We start from the raw sequence: 26,751 nt of genomic DNA on the forward strand, positions 1-26,751 counted from the left end.
ACCATACATTGCAAGGTACAGTGGCTGTTCCCAGAGCATTGCCGAGATGATGATCTAGAGGATGTCATTCTTGCTCTTAAGAGCCCACAAGTCCCAGGGTGCCACTGCACCAACACTGGAAGGATCTGCCCCATGCCCCACTTTGGTCATGTGTCCACACCCTCCTTAGCGTTTGCGAAGTCTCCACAGGACAGTCTCTCACACATGCTCCAGCATCTCACTCTAGCAGGCTGGTCTATGCCGAGGAAGGATAATCAAGGAGTTTCAGAGAATGAGTGGTTACTACCACAGGACCCAGCAAACAGGACAAGCAGAAAGACTAATCAAAGGACCATATGAAAGCATGACCCCAGGAAAGGTAAAAGAACAAGGCAGGCTGTGACAACTTGTCTTGGAACAGTTTAGGACAGAGTGTCTGTCCCAATCTAAACTTACCCTGCAGCCCATGAGGCGAGGAGACAGAGCCATAAAGAGCAACAAGCTATACCGCTGAGGCTGGAGGCACAGGCAAAGCCAGGGCTCACGTACCAAACAAGGATCGAATTCTTCAGGTTCCGTGAGCAGGGTTAAGATCACTGCTACTTAAGTCACAAAGACCAAGACACTAGGTAATGTCCAGAGAGAGGGAGTCTCAGTCAGCACATCGGCAGCAATCTTTCAGTCTAGCCCAGGTAAAACTTCAGCACTAGTGACATTTTGGGATCAGACAATTCATTGTTGTGGGGAGCTGTCTTGTGCACTGTAGAAAGTTTCATGCATCACTGGCTTCTATCCACTAGGTGCCAGTAACACGCCAATCCCTGCCCTTTGACTTGTGACAAGTGAAAATGTTTTCAGGCATGGCCAAATGTCTCTTGGGTTGTCAGATCGCCCTCAGATGAGAACTGCTGATCTGGCCTTCTGGACTTACACCTTAGAAAAACTGATGGCACTAGCAATAATATTTCCTGACACCAGAGCTCAGCGTGAAATACAGGGACCTCTGCTCAAAATCCAGTATTTATGTTGGTTTACTTATAGCTGTGAAGCAAAAAGCCATTATTTATATAAAAATTTGGGGAGTGGTTAAGAGGGGAGTGGTTAATTACACACACTCAAGGGCATGAATCCCAGGTGCTCGGATTCCAGCTTTACCACTTATTACTGGGTGGCAATGGGCAAGGGAATTTCATTTCTTTGTGCCTCAGTTTATCTGTAAACTGTGAATAATCACAGGCTCTATTTCACAAGATATCTGAGGATATATATTTGTTGTTGTATGTAACGCGCTCAGAATGGTGTTTGGCAAATGGTGAGCCCTAAAAATGATCTATTCTAGCACTTCTCAGCTGGGGGGTTATGACAGTGTTCCAAGTTTTCAAGTGTTCAGGACATTAATGGAACTAAGACTTCATTTTCTTTTTATAAGTCCCCAAAATACTAACTTAAATATCTTGCCACTTAAAATAAAACTGCTTGAGAGCCTCCAATTAAATATGAGTACACATGGCCCTTAGTGGGGTCAGATAGGCCAGCTCCTGACTCAGACAGATTATTACTCAGATGCCACAGTGCTTTTGGCTATTGCAGAGCTTCCAATTATCTTTATTCTCAGTCATCATGTTTTCTAACCTGGGCCTATAACACACTATTGTACAAAGACAAAAAATACTAGAACACTGGTGCTGAAACACAAGAGGACACATATGAAATTAACTAATTCTACAACTGCATCTGGAAATGATCTTCCTAAATCCATGAGTTTACTTTATCCAACCCAAATCCTAATTCACATATCCAGATACATCCAACATTTCTAAAGTCAGAGTCCAAAATATACTATTATAGTGAATTTAGCCTTTCATTTATTAGGAACAAAGAGATGCCTCACTCCTGCTGCGTTGTGTTATCTGTCCCAAAGAACTTACAAACAGCCTGATCCCCATCCAGGTGGACACTCTGATTGCTTCCCCCCATTCCCTTGACTTTTGACAATGACTCCTTCCTGGCAGTCCAGGGCTTTGGGGGAAGCTGACCCCATCAGAGTCTCAGTGATTCAGTGTTAAGTGCATCCCCTGGACTCTGGTTTTCAGAATTGGGGACATGACTTGATTTTAGCTGAGGAGATTGCCGAAGATGGTGGCTGGTGGTTTCTGGGGGGAAAGGTACCCACACTGTCTTCCTGGAAGTGGAAGAGAAAGCCTGGAGCCAGGAGTTGTTTGCAGTCATCTATCAACAACCAGGCATAAGCCAATAATATGATGAGGGTTTAAGACGAGAGAAAGTAGAACAGAGAGATGAAAAACAGAAGAAATCCTGATAACACTGTCAAGCAGATGAATTACACCGACACTACAGCCCTCCCCGGTTCCAGTAAAACAAGCTAAGCCAGCTTGCATTGGGTTTTTGTTACTTGCATCCTAACATAATTTCACTGCTATACCTTTAACTTTCCCATTTAGAAATACTCTTAAAAAATTATAAAAACTAAATTAGTGGAGATAAATGTAATCTGTGAGTGGAGAGAAATGATCAATGATTGATCAACATTGTATCATAAAAGCCGTTTTTGTCTATTTTGCTTGTATAGTCCATAGCTAAATTTCAATTTTCCAAGACTTTTGCTTCCAGCCAGAATGGAGTAACAAACACCAACTTACACTTGCATTGTACACAAGAAAAACACTTGAAATAAAGTTTTTGAGACACTACACATTAGGCAATGAAAGGGTGTGATTTCTGAGAGATAGGAAACCAATGATATAAGCTCTACAACTTCCCCAACATACTGTCTGCAGAGTGCGTCTAGGTGGTAGACAGGGAGGGATAGCCACAGCAGAGTCCCTGTGTTGAAGAGAAGGAGCTGAGGGCCAAGGGAGTACAAAGAGGCTAAAGCTCCAGGCCATAGCAGCAGAGAAGACAGCTGCATAGAGAGACAACCATGAAGATCAAGATCACAGAGGGCCCTCCTCCAGTACTGAGCAGAACACCAGTGACTGCATGTGAGTCAGGAAACTCCATGAGACTAGGCAAAAGAATAACCCAAAAGGATCAGACGAGGGGAAATGGTACCCAGTGCTCACATGGCCTAAGAAGGCCTGTTTCCACTAGCCAAACTGAAAAACGTAATTTGTGAGACATTGGGTGGACTGCTCAGAAGAGTCCTGCCTTGAAAATAGAGAATAATTAGTCTTAAGTCAATTACTGCTCTGGTCCTGCCAAAAAAAAATCTTAACATTGAGACCAGAATGGAGACTAAACTCTGCCCCCTCAAAATTAACTTCATCACAAAACAAAGTTCAAGAAGATTTATAAAAATTTTACAAAACACATTACCCAATTAGATAAAATTCACAAAGTCTGGCATCAAGTTAAATATTATCAGGTATTCAAAAAGGCAGAAAAATAAGACCCATATGATGACAATAATAATCAAAACTGACCTAGAACTGACACAGATGTCAGAATTAGCAGAAAGGGACATTAAGATAATTATTATTCCATGTGTTCAAAAAATTACTTTAAGGAAGATATAAAAAGACCTAAATCAGACTTTTAGAAATGAAAGCTGTAATATCTAAGAAGAAAAATACACTGGCTGGGATTAACAAATCCTGTATGTTGAAGGAGAAAAGACTAGTGGACTGGAAGACGTAGCAATAGAAACCATCTGAAATGAAGCACGGAGATGAAAAAAAAAAGAAAAGAATCTTGGAAAATGGAAGGAGCATCAGTAAGCTATGAGCCCAAGTGACACTGTATAAGTGGAGTTCTTCAGAGGTGAGGAGACAGGAAAAATATCTGAAGAAATTGTGGTCTAACATGTAACAAATTAGATGGAAACTACAAACCCAAAGTTCCAAGGAGCTCAACAAACCCCAAGCACCGGGAACATGAAGAAAACTCTATCACCAAATCACTAAACCAAGGCACCTAGGAATCAAATTGCATAAAACTAAGGACTAAAAAATCATCTTAAGGACAGCCCAAGGGAAAAAGGAAAATTGTATACAATGGAACAAAGATAAGGATGACAGCATTTCTTGCAGGGCACAATGCAAGCAAGATGACAGCAGAACAACAACGCTAAGGTACTGAAAAAAAAAAAAAACCAGCTGTTAGCCTAGAGCTTTTATCCACTGAAACTATCTTTCAAAAACAAAAGCAAAATGAAGACATTTTAAGATAGACAAAAGCTAAAACAACTGTCATCAACAGAGCTGTACCATAAGAAATGATAAAGGAGCCCTTTGGGCAGAAGGAAAATACCAAATGGGCAATCTGGATGTTCACAAAGCAGTGCAGACCAATATCCCTCATGAACAAAGGTGCAAAAAATTTAAACAAAATTTTAGAACACTTAATCCAATATTTATAAAAAGGACAGTATATCATGACTAAATGGAGTTTATCTTAGAAATCCAAAGTTGATTTAACTTTGAAAAATCAATTTGGTAATTCACCAAATCAACAAAGTAAAAAAGAAAAACCAAATGGTCACTTCAATAGATGCAGAAAAAGTATATTCAACACCCATTCCAAAAAGTAAATTCAACATTCATTTCTGACAAAAATCCTCAGCCAACCAGGAAAAAAACGAACTATCTCAACTTAATAAAGGGCATCTATAAAAAATCTACAGCTACTGTCATACCTAGTAGTGAAAGACTGGATTCTTTTCTCAGAAGATCAGAGACAAGGCAAGGGTATCCATCTCGCCATGTCTATCAACACTGTACTGAAGGTTCCAGTCAGTGCAATAAAGCAAGCAAAAGAAACAGGTGGCTTCTAAATTTCAAATAAAGAAATGATCTCTTTTTGCAGATGATGGGACTATGTAGAAAATGCAGAGGAATCCAAAATCCAAAAAAGCTTCTAGAAACTCATTAATTCAGTTTAGCAAGTTTAGAGGACATAAGACCGATATACAAAAATCAATTGTATATATACTATCAACAAAAAAATGCATATCAAAATTTTAAAAGCTTATCATTTTAATCATCAAAAATGTGAAATAGTTCCAGATAAATCTGACAAAAGATGGGAGACATGTATATTGAAAACTACAAAACACTGCTGAAAGAATAAATTAAAGACCTGAATCATGGAGAGATATACCTTGCTCATGTTCCAGAAAACTCAGTATTGTAAAGATGTCAATTCTCTCCAAAATGACTTATACATTCAACACAAAGTATAAATATATAATACAACTCGATGAGCTCATTCTAAAGTTCACATGGAAATGAAAAGGCCTTAGGAAAGAAAAAACAACTTGAAAGAGCAGAAGAAAGTTGAAAGGTAAACACTACCTGATTTCAAGACTTTCAAAGCTACAACAATCAAGTCTATGTGGTACTGACATTTGAAAAGATAAATAGATCACAGGAACAAAGTAGAGAGCCCAGAAATAGACTTACAGGTATATAAAGAACTAATTTTTGACAAAGGTACAAAAGCAATTCTATGGAGGACAGTTTTTTCAAGAAGTGGTGCAAAACCAATTGGATATCCTTACACACGCACACGTGCGCATGTGCAGACACACCACCAAATTTGATCCATACTTCCCACCATATTAAAAAATTAACTCAAATCACAGACCTAAATTTAATATTCACAGGAGCTTTATGTGTGAAAACAACCCAAATGTTTACCAGTAGGGAATGGATAAACACATTGTGTATACTGATACAATGTAATTCTAGTTGGCAATAAAAATGAACTATTAATATATGTAATAACATGACTGAGTCTCAAAAAATAATTATGCTGAGTGGCAGAAGCCAAACGAAAAAAAAAAAAGTAGATAATATATGATTTCATACATTCTCATAAGAGACTGGTACAGAGGCTGGACAGATGAGAGTTTCAATCTCCCCACTCTGCCTTTTAATGGCTGAATAAACTTTGGAGGATCACTCACTCTCTCTGATTCTCGGTCCCCCCCCACCTTGTCAAATGGGGATAATTACACCTATAATTAGTTAACCTCCCAGTGCCTTAGTTTACCCATCTGTTCAATGGGGATACTAAAATTACCAACTTCATAGGGTTGTTAAGAAGAATAAAGGAGTTAAATTTGTAAAGTACTTTAGAATTAGGCCTGGCACAAATTAAGTGCTTCAAATTTATTTAATAAATATTTAATGAGAACTAGGATAGGCCAGGCTGATTTTGAGGATTACTGTGAACAGATGCTGTCCTGCTCCTATAAGGCTGTCTAGCTGGGGGGAAAAAAAAATCCCCAGGGCAAAAATGTTTCCAAGAAGTACTGTGTAAGGGGAGGGAGTCAGGCCGTGGGCTACACTGAGAGCTTCCCTGAGGAAGTGACATTAGTTAAAACCTTGACTTGTTACTGGTAGAGCTTTGGGGCTCTTTTTTTTTTTATGTTCTGTTAATCACCATACATTACATCATTAGTTTTTGATGCAGTGTTCCATGATTCATTGTTTGCATATAACACCCAGTGCTCCATTCAGTACGTTGGGGCTCTTTTTCTTTTCTTTTCTTTTCTTTTCTTTTTTTTTAAGATTTTATTTATTTATTTGACAGAGAAAGACACAGCGAGAGCAGGAACACAAGCAGGGGGAGTGGGAGAGGGAGAAGCAGGCTTCCCGCTGAGCAGGGAGCCCGATGTGGGGCTCGATTCCAGGACCCTGGGATCATGACCTGAGCCGAAGGCAGATGCTTAACGACTGAGCCACCCAGGCGCCCCTGGGGCTCTTTTTTAACTAGCACTGGTCTTTTTCTGCTTGGTTCTGTTTGGAGTTTCCTGGTGCTGGGAAGCAAGTTCCTGGGGCTTGATATTCAGAGGCAAAAGGAAAGGAGGGGTCTTGGGGTCGCTAACAGGCCTGTTCTGATCTACTAGAGGAAGGCCTGAAGCCGGGGAGTGTAGGGCTGTAGACACAAGCACTTCTGGGACCCACTACCAGGCCAGCAGGCTGACTTCCCCACTAGTAGCCCAGTGGGAGGGAGGAACGGGATGCAGGAAAGAAAAATGCCATACTCGGCTTTGTCCACGGGGTGGAGTATTTTAGCCAAAGAAGGGACCCTTGGAGGCGGTGAAGGCCTTGTTGCTGGACTTGTCCAGAGTCACGCCCATCGAACTCTCCTCCCCCGCAGGTACCTCACCAAACTTCTCAAACCTGTGGGCTGTGCCAAGGCCTATCCTAGTAAAAGAAAATCCTCTACAGGCGTTAGCAAATGTAAACATTTTAGAGTCAGTAAGGGGCCAAGGGAGGCCAGTGAGCCTGACCCTTGTCCCCACAAATGAGAACTGTGAGGGCCAAGAGGTGAGTGAGAATTGTTGACCAAGGTCGCACAGCCGGGGCTGCTTAAGAGCAGCTCAGAACCCAGGTCCCTCGACTGACTGTCACAGCCCTCTCGCTGCGCTGCCTCCGGGTCCTTCACACAGGGTCCCGGCCCTATAGACCTTCCAGTGCGGGTGTGAACCAATCCACACGTTTTACTAGGAGACACGGTCTGAGCGAGAAAACTATGCAACGAGGAGGAAGGAGGAGGGGATCCAGCGCTCTGGTGGTGGAGTCCCCTCGGTCTCCAGCGTGGAGGCTCACACCTCTTCTCCCTGGGACTCGCTTTCCTCAGCAGCCTGCTCCCTGACTTGCACCTCTCCTCCCTTCCGCTCCCACGTTACCTCCTGAAGGGGCTTTCCTCGACCACCCTTCCAAAGGGTCCGCCACTTACCCACGCTCACAGGCTCTCCTTTGTTCCCAATTGTTCTTCAGAGCACGTGCCTCTACTTGACGTTGTTACGCACAGTGCATGCGCGCATGCGCAGGCATACCCACTTGCGCGTGCGTACATACTCATGTGCGTGTGCACGCGCACACAGACCCCACGTTGACATTCTGCTGTTTTGATTATTGTCTGTGTCCCCTCGAGGATGTAAACTCAAATGAGTTCAGATTAGCAACTAATCCCCAGTACCCAGAAGAGTGTCTGATACACAGAAGATGCCCAATAAAAATACAATTAACAAATAAAGGAAAGACCATGGCTTCAAGTCCTGATTGATCTGTAAAATGAATTGTTGTAAAGATTAAAATTAATAAAAATTAAATAATATATGCAAAATCACTCTGCCTCCTATAAAGAATAAAAAAAAAAAAAGAAAGGAGTTAGGTTAAAGGACTATATTTAGTGCCTACGCACAGAGTGGAGAACTGGAAATTGATAGCAAAAACAAGAGGCTTTGTTGTGAGAATAATTAGCATCTATTTGTATTGATTTGTTTATTTTGTTTTATCCCTTCCTATTCAGACAAAACAAAAATACCTGCTGCAGGCACATAAGGATACACATACTTCAGCAGGATCCCATACACTAAGAGTGTGTGCATGATACACTGACTGGGGCAGCAGCTAAAACCAGAATGAAACAGCTGATCTGGTAGATACAAAGTTGACTCAGAAATGTCAGAAGCATTCCCTGTTTACCAAATGAATTAATTAAAGCTGGTGAGCAAGAAAGCAAAGGAAAAACAAAAAGAGGAAAATAAAAGAAGCCAGAGAAGTGGCTGTTACCTAAAATGTAGACCAGGGATGATGAGAAACCTGATTTCCACAGCATGTGTCCTCAGGGTTGGACTGTGAGGCCCCCAGCAGAGTCCAGGATCTGGGGACAGGAACTTTCCACACTGGAGCTTTTTTCTGTTAATACACAGTTGGTCAAAAGCCAGACTTGAAGACTTAACTAAATTTTAAAAATTTCTTTCTCTCTCAGTACTTTTCATCAGTTTTAAGTCAAGAAATTCAAAGACTCTGACTTTAAATATTTCCCAGTTTTTCAGTAAAATTTTTAAAAACTTACATATTAAGAAAAGTGGGGCACATTCTAAATAAAGGTAACCCCATGAGATTGAGACAATGGGAACAGTTTTGGGAAACTGACCTCAAAAAGAAAACACATACATGGTTTCACTTAGAGATCTTGTTCCCCTTAAATTTTCTAAAGAAAGCAGAGATCTCCCATGCTTGCCAATGACCTGGAAAGTTAACCACGCCTTAGAATGGCTATTTTTGGCTCCATCTTTAAAAGCATACAGAATTCACCATTAGAAAGAACTAGAGGCTTTCACGGTTTCAGTGATGGGTTCTCCAAGGTCCTGGCTTCCTGGACATGAAAGTGTCCTGACAGACAACTCCTTGTCACCCTGCCTCTCAGCATAAGGCCCCCTGAATGCAGTGGAGGGGCCTGGTCTCCCTTGAATAGGATGATAAACTTCTGTTTTCCTTCAATCCTCTGTAAATGTTATGCACGAAAGAGTCCTCAGTCTTTCCAAAGCTGGTTTTCCAGCCAAAGGAAGGCAAAAATTTGGTCTGAATTATAAGAGCCTTAGACCACTCTAAAGAGTGGAAAGACATGACTGGACTGTTGTTTGACCAGAAGAGATGGTTGAGGAGCCACTTAAGAAAAGGGGTATTGGCAGGGAACCGCCCCGAGTCGGAGTTAAAGCGGCCAGGAACACCAGATTCCTGAATCCTCATGCTGGCAGTTAGTAAGGCAATCTCAGACAAGTTGCTGATCTCTCTGAATCTCAGTTAGCTCACCTGTGAAATGAACACTATCACTTCTGTCCCAGTTGCCTGCTGGATTCAAGGAGAGAATGGACAAGAAAGGATTCACAAACCATTATTATTAGAAATTGACAAGTATTATAATAACCCATGTTCCACCATCTCCAGCAAGAATGAAGTAAGTATGATAGCTACCATGTTTGGGCACCTGCTTCCTATAATGCTTTTCCATCTCTGTGTTCCAAACCTTACAATATAGTCATAATTACCCCCATTTGACAAGGGAGGGGGAACTGAGGACCAGAGAGAGTGACCCCCTCCAAAGTGCATTCAGCCATTAAAAGGCAGATGCGGACTGGAACTCTCTGTCCAAATCTAGGCTTTGTGTACCAGTCAGTCTTTAATGAAGAGGAAAGGGGCAAAAATGATACATTAGGGGTTAAGGTAAAAAAAAAAAAATGACAGAGGTACAGAGGTGGTAGCAAATAATCTAAGAGGGTTCCTGAGGAAGACTGTTGAACTTTTATTTAAAATATTTAAAATTTTATTTTAAGATTTTATTTATTTATTTACTTTAGAGAGAGAGAGAGGGTTTGTGAGCAGGGGGAGGGGCAGAGGGAGAGAAAAACTCAAGCAGACTCCCCGCTGAGCATGGAGCCAGATGTGGGGCTCAATCCCGTGACCCTCGGGATCACAACCTAAGCCAAAATCAAGAGGAACTGTGGGCCCGGGTGGGCTGGCAGGAAGGGTGCCCCTATATCCCTCGCTTAGTGCCTGGCAGAGCCACATGAGCATGCATGGCACAGCGGCCAGCCAGGGCCCAGGTCCTAAGAAGAGAGGACGGGAGGCAGGGAAAGGCAGCTGCAGAATGTGAAGCTCACCTCAGGGCTGCACTTGGCTCCGGTGTGAGCAGTGTGCACAGGGGACAAGCAGCCTGCCAGGAGGGGACAGGCTGAATTCTCTCCCTATAGGAATTGAACGAATCTGAGGTCTGGGTGGCCCTGTGTACATGTAGACATCTTTGTTGGCTTGTCCCACTACTGTCCCATCTCTCTCCCCTCTCATTTTCTCTCCCTCCTTCTCGAGTTTCTTTCTCTTCCTTGACCTTGCTGGCCTCCTTATTTCTTGTGCACGTGTTCCCTCCTTCCCTCCTGCCTCCTCCCTTTCCACCACTCTGACAGACTGTATCAGCGAATCCCTCAAGAGAGTCATATCTAACTTTTTTATTCATTGCATGATTTATTTTTAGCCTGAAACAACTGCATCCTAAAAATGGAGTTCCTGATGAGACAGGGGCTGGGCCAAGCTATGCGAGGTATCTGGGGCTTGGCCACTCAGCCTGGCTCTCAGTCTCCGCACGCATGTGTCCTGAGCCCACGAGTACTGCTAGTTGGAGCCCAGGCGGTGGGGAGTCAGTCCTCAGGCCCAGGAGGGACAGAGGGGAGGGACCAAATCCGCCTCTCTGCTCCTACTTCTCTCAACCAGTCCCCTGAGAGTCTTCCAGCCGCTTTCCCGTACTCAGTCTTCCTGGGAAAGTAAAACTAAACTTTTCCCAGATGAAGAGAACGCATCTGTTCATCGTGGGGGTCTACCTGCTGTCCTCCTGCCGGGCAGAAGAGGGGCTCAACTTTCCCACGTATGACGGCAAGGACCGCGTGGTAAGTCTCACCGAGAAGAACTTCAAGCAGGTTTTGAAGAAATACAGCGTGCTCTGCCTATACTACCACGAGTCCGTGTCTTCAGACAAAGTCGCACAGAAACAGTTCCAACTGAAAGAAATTGTGCTCGAGGTAAGCAGGGGGCCTGCTGACTACATTGTCCCAGTGAGCACGGGCTGCCCAGCGGCTGGGATGTGGGAACGCGGGTGCGGAGACTCTGTCCTGAAGTCCGGCTGCATTTTAGTCTGGTTTGAATCTGAAGATATTCTTGTTGCAAAGCTGGGCTGTGGGAAGAGCAAAGGGTGGGTCCTGGCTCCAAAAATGGGGCCAATTAGACGTGTTGTATAAGGCACAGTTCTGATTTAAACTCTGTCACATGATGGTCCTCTTGACTTTTCAAGGGCAATAGTCCCAAGCAACTATTTTTCTGAGATAATGTTAAAGCTGTCATTGAAAAGCCTGGCTGAAATGCAATTCAGAGATGATTTGTGGGTTTCAGCCATTGTGCTAACTGCCCCCCTCTGCTCCCTGAAGTTTCCCCACAATCCTGGAGAGACAGGAGGCATTTGACCTTGCTTCTCTCCATGGGTCAGATGGGGAATATCACAAAGTGATCTTCGCCTCTTGTGATTTGGGGTCAGTCAACATTGCACAGTGTACACGTGTGAAGATCTGTAGCTGCACGTTAATTAACGGGGATTTTTTTTTTTTCCCTCAGAAAGTTCTTGGTGTGTGTTCAGGGCAATGCTGAAGTCAGTTCTTATTTTATCTGCATTACATGTTCTGTTTGTCAGCCTGGCACCGGGCCCCGTTCTCTAATCCTTGGTGAATGCCCCAAGGCTGATTCCCCCAGCGCCTCCTGGACAGTGTAAGTTTGCTCACACTTCAGGAGCACCTGTGAATGCCAGGAACTCTAGTAGTCACCAAGATGCCTTCTCAGCCCCATGCTCAAGCCAGGCATAAACCTGGGGACAGGGCTATTTGAAAATCACAGCCGCTTATTAACTAGCACATCAGAAAGCTAAGCTTAATCAAATACTTTGATTGACAGAGTTACCATATATCAAACACATGTAGATTTGAATCCCCCCCTCCAAAATAGATTCTAATAAATTCCATGAAAACCATCCAAAATACAGTAAAATATCTTTGATAATTTAAAAAGTACTTCAGAATCCTAAGTGTCTCCTGATCATCATACAAACACCTATTTTCAGAGCTCTTCTGTATGGTGGCATGGTTGTTACAGAGAGCTTGGGTTGACAAAGAGCTAAGCATTTTAAAAATATCACCACTACCATCATATTTTTCCTCAGGCTTATCCTGGGGGCTGGAAGTGGAAATTCAGTTCCCTCTGTGGGTTGCAAGCAAAGATAAAGCAGGGACAGTTTTTAGATCTTTGTACTATATGTGGGAACATCAGAGACTGGAAAAAACCAAGGCATATAGCACAGCTGCTGCTTAGCCCCTGAAATCCTCACTCACATCATCATCTCTGTTTCAAACTGCCCTACTCAGTTATTGAGAGCTATTTTTCTGAAAAAGAGTTCATTGAAGTCATAAGGATTCTACCCTATATGCTCATCAGTGTCTGGTAGCCTAGAACTCAAAAAGAATGCCAATACAATAATGACCTCCCATTTCTGATTCCCCAGCATATTAAAACACATGCACACACACACACACACACATACATACACAAACATACGCTTGCACACACATACATACACACTCCCTCAAGAACGTATCTCTCCCAAAGACCTCGGGCCAAGTAGACCTGAGAAGGGACTTTCCCCTGGGCTCACCATCCCTTCAGACACCTTTGATCCAAGAGTGCCCGGCAGAGACCGATGGGACATAGGTGATGTCCCACAGGCTGTTAAAACTGAAGTGGACATCATTAGGGGGAGAAAGACACAGAACTTGGAGTCAGGAGATCTAGATTTCTATTTTGGCTCTGCCTTTCCTGGGCACATGATATAGGGTAGGTTACTTAATTTCTCTGAGTCTCTTATCTATAAATAGGGAAACAATAATCATCGTACACGTGTAAGAAATAATTAAATAGTAATAATATTTATTGGATGTTTACTGTGTACAGAGACTGTTCTAAGCACTTTGGGTATGTTAGTGTGTTGAATCCTTACAGTATTTCTATGACATAGGCATAGTTCCTATCCCCATTTTACAGAGGGGGACCCTGAGGCACAGAGAGGGTAAGTTGTCCAGGGTCACTCAACTAGTGCAGGTGAAGGCGGTCTTAGCCCCTGCATTGCAATACTGCTGTAACCAAATGAGGTGATGTTTAGTTAGCTGCTAGATACCCTGTTGAAGATCCTTTATGGAAGAAGGGCAAACAAAAAGCTACAGTGCAAGGGGGTCATTGTAATAGTAGAGCCACTACTAAGGTTCTCGCAGAGCACAAAGAGCAAAAGCCCGGCTCTCTGGCAGAGATGTGGAAGGCATGACAAGGAAGAACTGATTTGTGACAATGAGTAGAATTCACCAGGCAATAAGCAAGGGCTGGGGAAGGAACTGCAAGAGCAAGGATTCTGAGAGCACTCAAGTATTTCCCTACCAAATTTTCCTAAAATTTGACCATGAGGGCCTCATTCCTATAGGGTAGGGTTTTTGTCCCTACTTGGTTAGGGCCCTATGGGCAAGTCCTTTAAAATGTTCCCAATCACTTATATCCGCATCTGACCAAGTTTGAGCTCTGAGTAAGAACAAGGTTTGGTAAGCGGAAGGGAAGTAGGGAAAGAATGTAAGGTCACTAAAAGCTTAGGCAGAAAAAGGGCTAATAAAATGACACCAGGAGGCATCAAGCTCAAACTGCTGTCCAGTTTGGCTGGGTCTAGCTCTGGAAGGCACCAGAGGTGGTGTGGTCTAGCTCTGGAAGGCACCGGGGTGGTGTGGTCTAGCTCTGGAAGGCACCGGGGTGGTGTGGTCTAGCTCTGGAAGGCACCAGGGGTGATGCAGGGAACATAGTTCGGTGGAGGTGTTCTGTAGAGGCTTGCTGAATGAATGACCTGTCAGATGAAATGTTGTCTTTGAGAACCATCTAGATTGTTCTGAACTCTTTACTTCAGAGTTGTGGCTTTGTAGTGATGGGACTCAAGCAGCTGGTAATCCCGATTGCTGGTTGGGCATTTCATCCACAAAATAGCACATACTCACTGAGAAATGTCAGAATACATGGAAAAGAAAAGGAAAGGCAATAGAAATAGATCCAGAAAGAAACACAGTTCATGTCCTGAGAGATTTCTCTCCCATATTTTCTGTCTATATGTAAACATACATTTTTCGATGGGTTTGTACCATTTATACGGTTTTGTTTCCTGCTTTTTTCATGTCAATATATTGTGAGTATTCCTGTGTCATTACAGAGTTTTGTATTCTTGACAAACATAATGTTAATGCTGGCCTAGCATTCCATTGTATGACCATGCATATTTTTAAGACAATTGGCCTATTTTGGGATGTTGACACAATTTTCAGAGTTTTAAAAATCTTTGTTTAGATTTCCGTTGTATAGTTTTAATGGAAATTCTTTGACTTTTTTTAGCTAGATGGAATTTTTTTCCATAAAATTATCTGCCACTTACATTTTTTTCTCCCATGAATTATTTTTCTGTGCCTTTCCCCCAGTTTTCTATTGAGGTGTCAATACCATTATAAAGCGAGTTGCAATTTTATATGCTGTTTCCTTCAGCTTCAGTCAAGACAGTACACGGAGTTACACCGCAGTGGCCAAATTCTATTAGCATCGCAGAACTCAGACCCAAGAGGAGGATCTGCCCAATGATTTCGATTCCTCCTTGCTCTTTTGTTTCTTGCTTCTACTTCCCCCTTGAAACTGTAATGCAATCCACTGCTGCTATCATGTGTTGCAGAGAGAGTCCTCCAACGTCATCGATCTCTCTTGGGTTGGAATGCTTGAGAGGTGGTATGCTCTAAAACATGGGCTTCCGAATCAGATAGACTTGGGTCTAGTTCCCAAGGAAGAAGTCTGTCTGTGTTCAGGCTCCTTGTTCGTAAGGTGGAGACAGTGGTGGTGTGATGATGAGTTAGCATGGCAAGAGCGTGGCTTCAGGCACATGGAAGGTACGCGACAAATACTGGCAACTTGCAGCCCGCACTCCCCTTTGCAGTGACGATTTTAGACACCACCCAGCCTAACCCCATCACTTTACAGACTGAGGACCCCAGGCCACTTGCAGAGAGCTTAGGACTGGTAACATGGTGCCATGTTGCTTATTCACAGCCAGCTAAGCCCCAGAGAACAGGGGGGACTTGCCCGTGCTCACAGATTCTTGATGCCTGCCCCCCATGTGTAGCTCTCCCTCTGATCTCTAAGGCTTTGCTGAGTCTGTGCTTGATACACTCAGCCACTTTGCCCACACCATTAATGAACTAGGCCCCTTCCACATTCTCAGTCACAGTGCAGTCTGTCTTTGAGGGGTGCTTCCAGTTTTCTTCCAGCTCCTTCTAACTTACTCTTTCTCTCCACGGAGACATATGTTAAAGTTCTCCCTCTGGATTGGAAGCTTCCCGAGGGCAACCTGAATTCAAAGCAAACTTGGTAATAGAGGAAGTGGAAAAAGCAAATGGAATCAAATTCATATGGGCAAGGACCAAAATCTGATTGTGAGTCAAAAACACAGCAGGATGAATGATCTGGGGGTGTGACAATGTGGCAGAAATGTACTTGGATGGCAGAAGGAATCTGAGTGGGCTGTGCATAAGCTATATGGCATCCACATTAGGAATACCTGAGCTCCCTGGAAATTGCATTCTAAACACCCAACCCAGGTATGGGAACTGTTTACTTCTTCCTGCCCCACCTGCCTTCACAGAGATGATATTATCCCCAAGTCCAAGGCCCACTTCCTTTCCTCTGCACCACTCCACTTCCAGGAAAACAGCATTCCAGCCTGAATAAGAAGAAAGGAAAAAGGACCAAAACTTTTTCCTAGTGAGCTTCATGCTCTTATAGAAATAACGTCTTGCTACCTCAACATCTCTAGAAGGAAAGGAAAAAGGAGACATGCATGGACCTCGGTTGTAGGATCTCTGGACATTCTATATCACGTCTCATGTTCAAAGTTGGTACTATTAACTGTGTACGTGTGTTTTGTGGGAGCAACTAAATAGGCCAACCTGTAACCAACATGCATTTATTGGATTAGGAGAAACCATGGGGGATCTTCCCAGGCAAGTTACGGAATGTTTTAGAACATGAAAATAAGTAATGTGAATCCCTGAACAGAAATATCAATTCGTCAAATATCCATTGCTCTTACCAGACTCTGAGTCATGTTAGCATGAATACATGAATGAATGAGTCAGTGAACAGATGATGAACGAGCTGTGCTTTCCTCATTGTGAACGGTGACCACTGCTTCAGTTGTTTAGGATGAGCTAGGTCCTTTAGATGGGCAGGCAGCCTGGGGTCTTGCAGGAATAGCCACACCATCCTGGTAGTTGCATGGCAGGTTGACCCAGTGCTCCTGGTATTTTTCAACAGACCTCAGCTAGGGTGCGAGGTCAGAGGCTGCTCCTCAGCGTCCCCCTGTGGAGACCTTCTGTTCTTCCTGCTTAAGGAGGTCTCACTTCCGCTCACCACATAAAAGCTGCTGCCATCCACCTACAACCTGCCTGGCGGCTTTCTCCTAGGCCTTCTTAGATACTGAATACAGCATCATCACATAAAATGATTGGAAATGGCCTGTCTACCAGTAGGGAGACAGCTTGTTATGACCAATTTTCCAGTGCTGGTAAGCAGATTATTTTCCAATAATTTTTAATGGTGATTCTGGCACAGATTATTCATTAGGCCCTGTGGGGGGTGGGTAGGCTGGTTCCACCATCTGCAGCAGAATCACGAATCAGAATCCTGGTCAATGTAGGGCTCTGGGTTCTGTCGCTATTTAAGGAAGTCTCTTGATCCTGCTGTTCCCAGTCTACCAAGGTCCCTAACAGACTGAGCTCCCTTCTCTATTCAGAACCTAGTCTCCTAATCAATTTGCAAATCAGTGAAATCTCTTTGGCTGGGAGTGAGTGACACAACCTCTTTAGACCCTGCAGTATGCCCAATGTCATTGACATGACTCTCGTGCATTTTCTGAGCATGGCCGTCCTCTTATATCCAACCTCAGATGAGGGAGCCATGCTCAGGAAAAGCAGACAACTGGAGCTCGGAGTGCCTGAAATTCTCCTACACTTGCTTTTTGATCCAGAGCAAGTCATGGCTAGGCACCTCATTTCACTCATCTATTAAACCAGTCATGTAATTTCTATCAGCGAGTTAAAAGACTTAAATGAAAGCACGTGAATAAAAATTTCTTATAAAATTATAAGAAGCTGTACACAAATCAGATATTATTTTGTTATGCTGATTGCTATTTAGGAGATTAATCTATGTAGAATGCCTAAACGAGTGCCTGAAATATACCCAGTGCTTATCAAATGCTAATTCTCTTCACCTGTTGCTTGAAATTTAGACCATGTTCTTGGCCAGTTGTACTAGTTCTCAACCTTGGCTACATACTGGAATCACCAAGAGTTTTTAAAAAATACTGGCTACTGGGTGTGCCTGCGTGGCTCAGTCAGTTGAGCCTCCAACTCTTGGTTTTGTCTCAGGTCATGATCTCAGGGTCGTGAGATTGAGCCCTGCATCAGACTCTGCTCAGAGGGGAGTCTGCTTGAGATTCTCTTTCTCCCACTTCCTCTGCCCTACCCCCAACCCCCCACTCACATGTGCACTCTTCCTCTCTCTCTCTCTCTCTCTCAAACTTAAAAAAAAATACTGGTACCTGGGTCTCCTCCCCCCAGATACTGATTTAATTGGTGATGGGGTAAGGGATGAATCCAGGTACTACAGTTTTTAAAAGCTCTGTGGGTGATTCTCATGTGCAGTCAAGCTTGTAGACACTTGAGACTTGATGCTCAGAATGCGGACCCCAGAGCAGGGGCAAAGGCATCACCTGGATGCTCGTTACATTTAAATGGGATCCTCCAAGCGATTCATAGGCATGTTAAAGTTTGCAAAGCACAGCTGTGGTCTCTTGCGCTAGAGAAATTTTCCAGATGACCAGAATCGTGTTACAACTACTTCATCTTTGGTCTGTTGACTCTCTCAAATGGTGTTGGAGCTGTTAGCATACCTCTGGTTTGAATTGCGGGCATAGATTGGTTCTGGGGCTGTAGGGGTTCAGGTCTGCTCTAGGGCCAAACAAGCCCCTTAGTATTCTCCCACTGTCCCCTCTCACAGCTAGTGACTAACATCTTGGACCTCCTCAAAAGGGGATGTTTGGGCCCATGGGAAGACTTACCCTACTTCTTTTGTCAGGGTACAGGATACGCCTTCAGAAGGGAAAAAACCATCTATTTGGTTGCTGTGTCACATTGCCCTTTTCCACAAAGAAATGACAAATCTGAGACCCTGGAGAATATGGGATACTAAGGTGTTAACGTGTTTGACAGGGAACTATGGGAAAGCTGTTTAGAGCAAACTAGTGTTCTATAGCATGAAACAACCCTATGACCACCCAAAGGGAAATACTCATTCTTTCATTTATCTATCACATATTCATAGCTGCTTCCTTACAAGATGCAGATGAGGGGTGCCTAGGTGGTTCAGTCAGTTAAGCAGCTCACTCTTGGTTTCGTCTCAGGTCATGATCTCCAGGTCCTGGGATCAAGCCTGGGTCGGGCTCCGAGCTCAGCGGGGAGTCTGCTTAAAGATTCTCTCTCTCCCTCTCCTCCCTCTCCCTCTGCCCCTCCCCCTGGTTCATGTGCTCGTTCTCTTTCTCTCTCAAATAAATAAATAAATCTTTTTAAAAATCTTTTAAAAAAAACCAAAATGCAGATGACATGGCTCCCTATAGCTAAAGAGATGTTCTTTTATTAATGCTAAGAACTCACTTCCTTTAATTCTTTGCTTAAATGACACTTTATGAAAGAAGTTATTTCCCTGACCTCCATAGCCCACTCTCCGAGGACTCCTTTTAACCTCTCTTCCCTACTCTGTTTTTCTCCATAGCGCTCAGCTGACGCGTTGCCCATTGTTTGACACCCTTACAGAATGTAAAATCCACAAAGGCAAAAACAAAGTGTTCTCTTCATTGCTGTATGCCAGCACCTACATTAGTGTCTGGCTCATGGTGGGCACTCAGCAGTGTTTGTTGAGTGAATGTTAAATGAACAGAAGAGAAAAAGGAGAAGGGAGATAGCACTTATTATGAATTTACCATAAACCATACCCAATATGGGCGCTTTATATATATTATTTTACTTAATTCTTACAGCATTTTTTCACAATGTATGCAAAGAAATGATCCCAAAAGTTAAGTAGAAATTGCCCAAAGTCACAAAGCTATAAAATGGCAGAGGAGGAATCAGGACTTGAACTCATATCTATTTGGTTCCAAATGACATGTTCCTTCCATGACACCAAGGAACAGCTGAAAGGGATTGCTTTGTGTTTGTAAACAGTGCCAACCTACAAAGGGACAAGTGTCTTTAATTTGTATTCTGGATTTTCACCCACACTTGAGCAACATTTAAGTGTACAGTTGGACTATGTTGTACCGAAATGACCAGTGTGAGCAAATGGGCTAATGCTTCACACCTACTTAGGATTTAATAGAAATCCAGCAAAACCTGGATGGATGGATGGATGGATGGATGGATGGATGGATGAAAAGAGAGAGAAGGAAAGACAAGCAATTATAAATCTATTGCCTATATCAAAAATATATTTCCCCTGGATCTCTTTTTAAAGTTAAATTAATTTTAAAAAGCATTGAGTGGAAAGGCATAAAATTAGGTTGACTGTCAGATTCAGGCATGTTTTTGTCATCCTTGATTCGTCCCACTGAAAAATGGGTAAAACTGATTTTTTTTAAACCACAGGACACTCAATCTCAAGTATATATCCAGCACAAGCAGAAACCTCTGGGCTCTGTAAGGCTGACCCTGCCTTCAGACCTATTTAGCACTGGCAATTGTCCCTACGATTGCATTTCTAAACCCCAAGAGAGGAAGGCAAAATGAACTTGCTGGAGTCAAGGAAATCTACAGATGGAATGATGTGGGAGCCGTGGGCAGAGAATAGCAACACACACAGGATTCAGGTATTTCTTCCAACTGTTCACTGCCCAAAAATGGCATCCTCCAAACTTGCACCTGCTGCCCTCTGTAAAATCAGATGAGGTCAGGCTTATTTTGGTTTGGCTTTGGGAAAGAGTCCTCCCCTAGAGCCAGTGCTCTCTCAGATGATGTGTACCCATGCCCACTCTGAAACTGCAGATCTCCCTAGAGCCCAAGTGCCGCCCAAATATCTGATGAGAGTTTACTGTGCACTTCCCAGGGGCAGATGGTGGAAAGATAGAAGTGCTATTAGAAGATCATGGCTTGAATTGATGGAAGGAGATTAATTCTCCTTCCACCTAGAGAATTAATAGAGATTTTACAAGATGGAAAACACACTGTTGATTCAGAAGTTTTTAGACCACTGGAACTTTCTTCTCTCACTCTAATACTGGATTCCAAACAGGGTGTCTGGCCATGATATCCATTAGGTAGACCTTCTACCAATGTTATACATTTTTTAAGTGGAGACCTGAGATACCATGAAAGTCACCACTATAAGGCTATTGTAGGGTAAAGCAGTAAGATAAAAAGTCAGAAATAAAATGTTTCAGAATCACACGGTTTTTCTTTAAAAACAGCAGCCCAACTCTCTTGTAGTTTGAGCTTCACTGGTTGGTCTAGAGGATTTTTGTATCATTAACAGCTCAGCCTTAGCATCTAAAATGACTTCTTCCACCAAGAAAGCCAGCCCTCCAAAGTACCGAGTCTGTACCACAGAGCCTCGGAGGCTCCCTCTTCTATCAACTGAATGTGATTTTATCCGGATAAGCTGTTTCTGTTTGGCCAGCCATGCAGGAAGATGGCCAGCGCGCCATCTTGCAGTGTGCTGGGCCGGGCAGGCCAAAGCCGCGTCTGAGTGCCCGCAGAGCCTGTTCCAGGAGTGCCTGCCGCCCCACGCCAGGCAGGCCTCTCCTCACCATCTGCTGTGTGCTGGGCAGGGAGGCAGACCAGGCGAGCCAACAGGTACTCCCTCACACGCTCACCTGCCTCTACTTCACACCGACACGCACAGCCAATTTGGCTCAGGACACCAAACGGATCTGACCACACACTCCCGATTTATTTATGAAGGAAACAGAGCGCATCCCCCAGATTTACAGGAAAAAGTGAATGTGACACTCAATATTGCCTGACAAAGAAGCACATGCTTTGGAGTGAGACCCACCTGGTTGCAGTCCTTGCAGTTGCGTGTGATCACAGGCAGGTCACTTGGCTCCTCCAGGCTTCCTTGTAACAATACCTTCAGCACAGAGTCTTACAGAGAGAAAAGAGGTGATGTGTAAAGTGAGTGGCACATGTGTGGTGCCCAGTAAAGGGCTGTTCTTGAGATTCCTGTGTGCGCGAAAGCATGTCGCAAGCTCCAGCTCGCCCCACGCGCTGGATATCCGCGGTTCGTTGTCATTAGCGGATGCCACAAAATAAATACTGGTCACACATTTCATAAAGTTCAGCCAAGCAGGGACAGGCATCCCTTCTACTTTTCATGGCACACTGGGGGAGCAGTAAGTCAAGAGCTCCTGGTCTTGTCATTGTTTTACATTTAAGAGGCCTCTCTATTAGCTGAAGCACCCTCTGCCTTTTTTCTTTTCCTTTTTTTTTTTAAAGATTTTATTTATTTATTTGAGAGAGAGGGAGAGCATGAGTTGGGGAGGGGGGCAGAGGGAGAAGAAGCAGCAGATTCCCCCCAAGCAGGGAGCCCAACGCGGGGCCCGATCCCAGGACCCTGAGATCATGACCTGAGCCAAAGGCAGACGCTTAACAGATTGAGCCAGCCAGGAGCCCCTTTTTTTTCCTTTTCTTTTTTTCTTTTTTTTTTGATAAGGTGCACCAACCTATGGCAGGTTTAGTTAAAAAAGTGCTGATCTCTCCCTGGCTCCAGGAACGTAGTGACTACTTTGTGGGACTCTTGAGACAGGCTGAGGAGGGGGCTACCAGAAGAAGTCAGGTTTGGGGCTGCCAGACGACATTTTCACCACCTCTCGGGCACAGAACTCTGCTGAGAAAAATGGTAAGGGGCACGGCCTGGTCCCATGTCAGCCAAAGCCATTTAAAAAAAAAAATTCCATTGCAATAATGCTTTCAGCATGAAAAGGAAAAAACCTGGCCTTTCTCATTCAGCCAGTTTGGACATTGCAAGATGCTACATGATAAAAGATTGGGATTGTATGTTAGAGACAGTTGTAAAGCAGTGGGTCTCAGTGTGTGGGCCTGGGACCAGCATCACCAAGGATGTATTTCTTGTCATAAATGCAAATGCTTGGGTCCCATCGCAGACCTGCTGAATCAAAAACTCTGAGGTGGGCCCAGGAATCTGTATTTTTTCCAAGGCTTCCCTCCAGGTAACGCTGAAACCACCAGGTTAGTGTTACAGGGTTGCCCCAAGTGAATTCGGAAGGAACAAACATTCCCTAAGCACTTGCGTCCATGCTACTTCTACAAGAAATAGATCTCATTTTTAAAGATTATTTATATATGTATGTATGTATATATGTATGTATGTATGTATGTATGTATGTATTTATTATTTGACAGAGCACGCGAGAGAGAGAGAGCATAAGTAGGGGGAGTGGCAAGCAGAGGGAGAGGGAGAAGCAGACTCCTCGCTGAGCAGGGAGCCTGATGTGGGGCTCGATCCCAGGACCCTGGGATCATGACCCGAGCTGGAGGCAGATGCTTAACGACTGAGCCACCCAGGTGCCCTAGATCTCATTTTTAGATTAGAAAATTGAGATCAGAGAAGCTGGGACCTGCTCAGAGTCTCAGTAGCAGAGCCAGGATTTGGCCAGGGGCCTCTCTGAGCCCAGGTGCAGAGAGTGGAATGTAATGGATGAGAGCCTGGACTCTGGAGCCACAGTGTCAGGCTGGAACCCAGCTATGTTACGTAAGTGCTGTGTGGCCTTAGGCAAGTTGGTTGACCTCTCTATGCCTCCATTTCCTCATCTACAGACTTCTGCTTTTGTGGGTTTTGAGAAGATCCAATAAGATAATCCATGTAAGGGACTGGAGCAGTATCTGGCGTATAGTAAACACCCAATGGGTGCTATTTTTATTATTGTTATGCTGCTTCTCAACATGGTGGAAAGAACACACAGCTTTGGTCCTTGGGTCTCTTCCCTGGCATTGACCAAAGATGGAGCCTAAGAGCGCCAGTAGAAACAATCAACAGTCTCCCTCTTCCCCAAAGCTCTCTTGGAGGCCACCCATTCCAGCCTCCAGAGGCCCCAATATTTACTCCCATCTCATAAAATAGGTGTTCCACTCCCTCGCCTGCCTCTTGCATGAGACCATCACGTGCCAACGCCCAGCTATACATAGCCCGGGCCTCATCTGAGGGTGGCAGAAAGTGACAGATTACTGGGGATAAACGTCAGCTCTCCAGTTCCAAGGGAGGACACGCAGTTGTTGAATTACTTGACGTGTCGCCAGATGGTATCAGGGACAGTGGGTGAAAACAGTGTGCTTCTTGGCTTACATGGAAAGAGCAGGATTGTAGCCAGGGTATTTTTAATGACCGGCCTGAGGGACATTTACTTTGAGCAAAGATCTGTGACATTTTTTCCCCAGGCTCCTCAGCCCTTGATTTTGTGCAGATTCTTGACCCTGCAGAAAGTACCCCTCCCCCAACAGTCAGTTCCCTTTAACGAAACCGCCCATGCCTTCCCCACCTTCCCTCTGACCATGAGATGTGGTACCAATGTAGCTTTCTTCAGTCCATTCCAGGAGTTGAGGAGTGCCATGAAGGGACTGCACTTGGAGGGACAAACACGGGGCCCCTGATGGTCTGCATCTGCTGTCCCAAGGCCCAGGGAGTGGTCACGTGGCCCTTGGAACGTGCCCCCTAGTGCTGCTGGATGACTCTCTCCTGCCTTTCATGGGCAGACTTCTTGAACCAGTGATCCACACCTGCTCTAACATGTCCTTGCCACCCACTCAACTGCTTAACTCCCAGTGCTTTGACTTTTGGCCCAGCTTTTCTCTAAAAGGTCACCAGTGACTTACCAGTCCTGAAAGGAGAGACCCCGTGGTGGTCCCACTGTCCGTGACTCCCTGCAATACTTGATCCGACCACCTGCTCCTTCTCGAGCTTCTCTCCTGCCGTGCCTTTGGAGTCACCGCACTATGTTCCCTGTCCTCCTCCGATTTCTCCCCTCCCCCACTCCTCCCTGCCTCCAGGGCATGCTTCCGCCCTGTGGTTTTCTCACACACTGGCCTCCCTGAAGATGGCACCTGCCCTTATGCCCCCACCTTTCACCTCCACGGCTCTGTTTGGGACCTCTCCCCCTGAGCGCCAGGTTGGCACCTCCAGCACTTGACTGGATTTTGATTGCCATGAACACATTGCATCTAAATCCAAGCTGAGAACTTCGCCTCCGGTTCTGGCATGCCCCCCTGATGTCACTGTTTTGTCCTTCAGTCTGTTCCCTGGCCTCCTCTTGCCTCCTCTTTTTGTGAGGTCTCCCTCCCTTCTCTCTCCATAGCCACGGAAGAGTTGTCAGTCTGACTGACTCTCCACGTGTAACATCACCTCCCACGTTACATCCGTCCCCTTGCCGCCGCCTCAGTCTGAGACCAGTCATCTTCCATTCAGACAATGGCATCAGCCTCAACTGGTCACCTTTCCTTTCCAGCCTCCTTCCTGTCTGTCTGGTCTATGCCCTCAGATGGACCCTCCTCAAACTCCAATTAGCCGTATTGTTCTCTTACCCAAATACTTCCAGCTCAGAACCGCTCGTCCTCATATTCAAATCCTTTACCCTCTTTTTCTCGTGTGCCTTAAATACACCACTCCATTCAGCACCCTCAAGTAAGCTATCTGCTCAAGTAAGCCAGCCTGTTCTATACCCATCCTGCACATCTTCTTCTCTAAACCTCCGCTCCGCCATCTTGGCTTCCCGAGACGCCCTCGCTGCTGGCCTCTGCCTATCCATGTGCTGCTCCTTGGTCAAGGTCTAAGGGGCCTCTCCTCTCCCAAGCAGTCTCTTCTTGTATTCATTCATTTCCTTGAGAAACTAATTGTGTTTTTAGTTATTGCAAGGTAGTGGTGTGGTTCCAGCTCTTCTGATTTTTCAAGGAAAGCCAGAAATCTCAATTTCCATGTGAAATTGCTTAATTTAAAAATTTTTACACCATGTTGTAAAGATGGTACCTACCAGAGGCACATAGTACCTTAAAATTACAATTTACAGACTACTTCATGTGCAACATAAATATGAAATAGTAATACATTCAGTGTACAGAGACAAAAGAGAGTAACAATTCTACTTTCAGGATAGGTTTTGGGTCTATAAAAGTAGATTTTCTTGCAAATCAGGAGTTGGATGTTCATCCTACGAATTTGGGATTTAAATGACAGGACAAAAATATGGCAGTGTTCATCACTTTTTCATTTTACAGGTGAATTTAGTAATATAACATTTCCATCAGTTAATGTAACCAGATGACTTTAAAATCTTCTTTAAAAAAAAGATTTTATTTATTTATTTGAGAGAGAGAATGAGAGAGAGAGAGAGAGAGAGAGCATGAGAGGGGGGAGGGTCAGAGGGAGAAGCAGACCCCCCACTGAGCAGGGAGCCCGATGCGGGACTTGATCCTGGGACTCCAGGATCATGACCTGAGCCGAAGGCAGTTGCTTAACCAACTGAGCCACCTAGGCGCCCAAAATCTTCTTTTTTTTTTAATTTTATGAAAATATTCAATGAAACAAATTTATTATTTATTTATTTATTTATTTATTTATTTATTTATTTATTTTAGAGAGGGAGGAAGAAAGGCGGAGGGAGGGGCGGAGGGAGAGAGAGAATCTTAAGCAGGCTCTGCACCCAGTACAGAGCCCAACTCGGGGCTCCATCTCACAGCCCTGAGATCATGACTGGAGCTGAAATCAAGAGTCAGAGGCTTAACTGACTGAGCCACCCGGGAGCCCCTCAGTGAAACAACTTTTATTGAGATATAACTGACATACAACATTGTATTAGTTTTAGGTGTACAACACAATGATTTGCTGCATATGTATATTGTGAAATGATCTGCCGCAGTAAGTTTAGCTAACACATCCATCGCTGTACATAGTTACTAATTTTTTGTGTGTGATGAGAACATTTAAGATCTCTTCTCTTAGCAACTGTCAGACATGCAATACAGCATTATTAACTATACCCATTATGCTGTATCTACATCCCCAGGGCTTATTTCTCTTAGAGCTGGAAGTTTGTACCTTTTGACCCCCTTCATTCATTTCACCCACCCCCCACCACCTCTGCCAACCACTCATCTGTTCTCTGTATCTATGAGTTCAGTTTTGTTTTGTTTATAGATTCCACAATTCAAATCAGATCATACTAAGGGCAAGGAACTAATATTTTTTGAGATCCATTCTGGTCAGGTACTCTAAAGGGAGAGCATGGGGAGAAAAACAGACA

The 26,751-nt window shown here is 44.2% G+C and overlaps 1 protein-coding gene across 1 annotated transcript in view; it reads left to right on the forward strand.

Moving 5' to 3' along the window:
* The first annotated feature begins 10,901 nt into the window (after positions 1–10,901).
* CASQ2 (calsequestrin 2) overlaps positions 10,902–26,751 on the forward strand; it is a 62,589-nt gene continuing 46,739 nt past the window's right edge. The window contains exon 1 of the mRNA XM_036113345.2: positions 10,902–11,308. Within this exon, the coding sequence (XP_035969238.1) occupies positions 11,075–11,308 (234 nt within the window). The 5' untranslated portion in view covers positions 10,902–11,074. The remainder of the gene's footprint in view (positions 11,309–26,751) is intronic.

Source organism: Halichoerus grypus, chromosome 5 (genome assembly GCF_964656455.1).
Source record: "Halichoerus grypus chromosome 5, mHalGry1.hap1.1, whole genome shotgun sequence".
Taxonomy (NCBI): domain Eukaryota; kingdom Metazoa; phylum Chordata; class Mammalia; order Carnivora; family Phocidae; genus Halichoerus; species Halichoerus grypus.